Source organism: Coenobita brevimanus, chromosome 40 (genome assembly GCF_032717465.1).
Source record: "Coenobita brevimanus isolate Jiangsu-jjx chromosome 40, ASM3271746v2, whole genome shotgun sequence".
Taxonomy (NCBI): Eukaryota; Metazoa; Arthropoda; class Malacostraca; order Decapoda; family Coenobitidae; genus Coenobita; species Coenobita brevimanus.
This window is the reverse complement of record NC_136993.1, coordinates 32,997,543-33,002,741: the sequence shown is the minus strand read 5'-3', so window position 1 is coordinate 33,002,741 and position 5,199 is coordinate 32,997,543. Positions and strand designations below refer to the sequence as shown.

At 50.7% G+C, this 5,199-nt stretch overlaps 1 protein-coding gene across 1 annotated transcript; it reads right to left on the bottom strand.

The window, feature by feature from the left end:
• Positions 1–250: 250 nt before the first annotated feature.
• LOC145397029 (uncharacterized) lies at positions 251–4,845 on the bottom strand. Its single transcript, XM_080270248.1, has 2 exons — positions 934–4,845; positions 251–865 (listed from the first exon to the last, which is right to left on the bottom strand). Exons 1-2 carry the CDS (start codon positions 4,843–4,845, stop codon positions 251–253), a joined length of 4,527 nt encoding a protein of 1,508 aa, XP_080126374.1.
• Positions 4,846–5,199: the final 354 nt, after the last annotated feature.

The window sequence follows — 5,199 nt, the reverse complement described above, 5'->3', positions numbered from 1 at the left end:
CGTTCGAAGAAGTCGAACGGCTGAAAAGTAACATACATAGAAAATATATATGTGAAACATCCCCGTAATTCATAAAATAAAATATGCAACTCAGCAATATACAAGTGACTGCAACATGTTAAAGTAGATACAATCCCACAGGTAATCAATACATGGTAACAAGCAATGTATGAAAATCCTACAAGTGTCTACAAAGTGTGTACATTGTAAGCAAACATACAGGGACTTCTTATGGGCAGTGTACACTGTGTTAGGACTTATTTAGCCTTGGAGATCTACGTGGGGTCTTGGGAGGAGAAACTGAATTGGACTTTTCGATGTCTGTCTGTAAATTAGACTTTTCCATGTCATGACAAGGGACCACAGGGATGTTAGGTGTAGTGTCAGAGTGTGGGTCGGGCACTGGATATAAGAATCTGCGGTTTCGACGTAGCACTCGGCCACTTGGAAGCCTAACCTCGTATTCCCTGGAGCGAGCACCACCCATAACGATGGCGACCTTATCCCACCGGCGTGAAGTGGGGTCCTGAACGCGAACATGTTGACCCATAGCCAGCCTGGGGAGATCACGGGCGTGTTGATTGTAGTGCTTCTTGACCTGGGCGGCTCTGGAGGCGACCCGTCTGTCCCAGTCGTCTGCCAAGTCCTTCCAGTCACTCTTGAAGGACTGCGGATGAGCAGGTACACAGCTGCGGAGGTTATGACCAAATAGAACTTGAGCAGGTGAGTAGCCGGTGTGGTTGGGGACATTCCTCAGTTCCATGAGTCCCCGGTCGAAGGCTTCACAATTTATGTTACCAGACGGTGCTGTTGCCATGATAAGCCTCTTGACAGCCTTAACAGCAGCCTCGGCGTGGCCATTCGACTGCGGGTAATGAGGCGATGACATGAAGTGCTGGGTCCCCCATCGACGAGTGAAATCAGCAAACTCACTGCTCGAAAAAGGTGGTCCTCCATCTGTGCGTAACCGAAGAGGTACCCCACCTCTCGAAAGTAGCTGCAGAAGTATCGGATTGTGGAGGAGGCGGTGGTGTCACTCTTGCAAGGGATGACAGCTGGCCAGTTCGACAGTCGGTCGACAATCACTAGGAAATGTTTCCCAGCAACTTGAAAGAAATCAGCGGAGACTGACTCGAAGGGCCTGGTGGGCTTATCATCGTTGAGAAGCGGTTCCTGCTGCTGTGAAGGGCGTAGAAGCTGGCACGACTCACAGGCGGCGACAGTATTGGTGATATCAGACTCAATGCCAGGCCAGAATACCGTCTGGCGTGACCGTCGCTTGGTAGCCTCGACTCCTCGATGACTGTCATGTAGCCGTGCGAGAGTCTTGCGACGAAGAGCAGCAGGAATGACGATCCGAGCGCCTAGTAGTATGAGTGATCTGTCAACAGAGAGGGAGTCTCGGAGTTTCCAATAAGGCAGCAAGGATGTATGTAGAGAATACCTGTTAGCAGGAAATCCAGCCAATATGCAGTCACGTAAGCGAATGTAGTCAGGGTCCTGTTGGGCTGCATTTGCTAACTCCTGTAGGTGACGGTCAGCTTCGATCTGCGGGGCGTCGTCCTCTTGATATGCCGCAGAAGTTATGACGGACCGTAGATGTGCCGTAGTAGAAGCGGAGTCCGATGTATCCTCAGGTGTAGGTCGGCTGACAGGTGCGCGTGAGAAGGCATCTGGGATGCGGAGTGTCTTACCAGCACGCCATACAGCTCTGAAGGTGAAGTGGGACATGCGCTCTCGTAATCTCTGTAATCGAGGGTTCTCAATCATGTCCAAGGTGTACGAGTTCAGAATCGGTACTAGTGGACGATGGTCAGTGTGAACTGTGAAAGACTGGAGCCCTGTAAGGTAGAGGCGGCACTTCTGAAGAGCCCAGCTGACTGCCAACATTTCCAACTCTATGGTGGCGTATCTTGTCTCGGCGTCTGCCAAGAAACGGGAGCCACACTGGATGAGGCGAAGTTGACTGGAACCATGATCCTGCAGTAGGGCGTAACCTATACCATACAGGCGAGATGTGTCGGTCTGGAGATATGTAGGTAGTCCTGGGTCGAATGCTGCGAGGATGGGTGGACTGGACAAGGCTTTCTTGACTTGCTTGAATGCCAAGTCGTGATCTGGAGTCCACGTAAATGAGCAAGATGGGCTCAAGAGAGGTCTAAGTGGCTTGGCAGTTTTGGCGATTTCGGGTGTAAACTCAGATAACTGATTCACCAACCCCATAAATGAGCGTAAATCGGTGAGGTTAGCAGGTGTAGGGAAGTCCCGAAGAGCTGCGACACGTTCTGGGTCAGCGGCGATTCCTTTGTCCGAAAGAATGTATCCACAGAAGTTGACCTTAGTGGCTGCCACGATAAATTTATCCCTGTTGAGAGTGATACTGTGTGAGCGGCAGCGTGTGAGTAGCTCCTGAATCCTCTTGTAATGTGACAGAAGATCATCGTCAAACAGCAATATGTCATCCACCACTTTGACGCATTTCGTTAGACCTTGGAGGGCAAGATCACCACGGTAGCAGTATGTATCTCCGGTAGCGGCGAAGCCCATCGGTCCGCGACAGTAGTAATAGCGGCCGTAAGGTGTAATGAAAGTAGTAAGATGCCTGTCCTCCTCTGCCAGTTCGATTTGCCAATAACCATGGAGAGCGTCCGCAGTTGTGAAGTACCTCGCTGTAGAATCAACCGTGCGAACAGCTGCAATAGGCGTCATCGAAGAGTGGACAGGGCGGGCAACTTGACTGTTAAGTTTAGTCAAATCAGTGGTAATCCTGACTCCTTTAGGTTTGGGTACAACTACCATAGGATGACACCAATCGGAAGGCTCATCCCCACATTTCTTGATGATTCCTTGAGCCACCATACTCTGCAGTTCGTCCTGGACTGCATCTCGGAAGGCGTAGGGGATCTGACGTGGAGTGGTAAGAGCGAATGGTGTGGCGTCGGGTTTAATGTGTATCTTCATAGGGTCTCCTTTCATTGGTTGTAGTGGAGCAGTCTTGAGATCATCTTTCGAGGCAAGTACATCCGGAAAGTTCCTGACAAAGTAGTCTCTGGCCTCGGCAGGTGGGGTAGCTTCGGTGAGTGGGAACTCAGTGCATCGATGTACGTGGGTAACTTGCAGAATGGGCTTAGGAAACTTGGGCGAAATAATAGCCAACTCCTTGCAATGGCTGAAGGACAGTAGCGGAGTGGTGACACCATCATGCACCTGTAACCGGGCTTGGCATGACCTCTTGGCAAGGGTCAAGGTAACTTCTAAGGATCCAAGCGGTGGCGACATCGACCCATCTGCGGTGAAAGTCTTGGAAACTGTGGGAGGTAGGAGGTCACTTCTGTCAATCTGAAGATGTGCAAGGTGTTGTGGTCCCAAAACACTGACCTCCGCACCTGTGTCAGGTATGAAACTGATCTGGGAAGATACATCCCGATAAGACACAGTAACTGGTACGGGTGAAGGTGAAGGAGTTGCATGGGCCTGAATCTTGCGAACGTTAGTAGTCGTGCTTGAAGGCGGAGTAACATGCTTATCAGCCTTGGCATCACCAGTCTTCTTCCGGCAATATCTGTCGTAGTGGCCTGTCTTGGTACAGTATTTGCATTTCACCTTGAGTGCAGGGCAGGTTGGGGTTCTGGCCCAATGTCCCTTCCGTCCACAGTTATTGCAAGTGCTCGAAGCCGCTGGGCACTTGGCTGAGTTGGGAGACTTGTTGCAATACTGGCAGGTATTAGATTTGGTCGACGGCGTAGAAGTTGGCTGATGGTTACGACCTTTATCCTTGCGGTATCTTGAAATCTTGGTGACAGAAGCAGTAGGGGCCCGAATCGCAGATGTGGCTGTCCTGGTGGCTTCATGGGCTATGCAAACGTTCACCACGTCCTGAAGTGTGGTATTAGAGTCCCGGGCAATAATCTTCTGTGTGAGCTCTTCATCATGAACTCCCATAAGAAGTACCATCTTTATCTGCGTCTCCTTGCAGACATTAGAATTTCCAGGGCATATGTCAACTTCCTCTGCAATCGACTGCAGGCGTACATAGTAGTCGTCAAAAGATTCACCATCCTTTTGCTTGCATGTAAGAAGATCCCGGCGGCGAAGAGCTTCATTTCGTTGATTCCTGAAGTGGTTCTGTAGAACGTCAAGGACTTCTTCCACTGTTTTCGCGGTATCTGGAGGTACACCAAGTGTGTGTTCTAACAATCGCTGGGTCTCGAGAGACAAACACATCCGTAACTGTATCTGCTGCTTCGGTAAAGACAGAGCAGACAAGTCCACCATGACAGCATAGTCGTTCCAGCGCCTTCTCCAGGCCCTGAAGTTCTGAAATGTAACGTCTGACTTCAGCGGTTGGGGTGCCTGAGTGCTAGCCTTTTGTGGGGTAGCGTTGACGTCGGTGGGTGGGTGTGACGAAGTCTCGGTAGCAGACCGCTGGTGAACCTGACTTGGACCTTGTGTAACAGGTGTGAGTAGCTGGAGAAATTGTTGAAATCTTCGGTGTTCCTCTTCTCGACGAATTTCTTCCCTTCTTGCCTCATCTTCCTGACGAATTTTTTCCCTTCTTGCCTCTTCTTGACGTCTCTCCGCTTCCTCACGCCTATGCTGAGCTTCCGTAGCTAATCTGCTTTCCTCCAAATATCTTATTAGTACCCGTAAGTCTCCATCATGTGTCCTGGATGGCGGCGGTAGGGTTAAATTTGGAGAGAGTAACGGCAACTCAGGCTGACAGCGCTCGTCCTCAGCACATGTGGGCGTGTGGGTGTGTGGGAGTGTGGGCGGATGTTCATGTCTTGCAGGTGGTAAGTCATGTGGGGTATCATCTGAGAGCTCTACAAGTGGGAATTCTTCCATCCTGACTTATTTCACGAGATACAACACCACTGCAGAAAACTGAAGAGAAGAACAAATCTCCCTTAGAAATTATAGTTACCTCGTGCAGAGAAGCAGAGGTGGAGTTGCGGGCGAGCGTTGGCAACTCACTGGGAGCTTTCTTGGGACAAATTATCCTGTCTGGCGACGTCTGGTGTCGCCGGGCGAGGGTCGTGAATGGCCGTCCAACCGTGACGTGGTATCTGACGTAAGGCTCTGACGTAAGGCTCGCTGATTGGCTGCTCAGAGAGACGTTGGGGTAAAGACGCTCAGTGCAATGATGAAGGATGAGGAGGGAGGGTGTGACAGAGCAAGTAGTCAGTGTAGGCGATCATG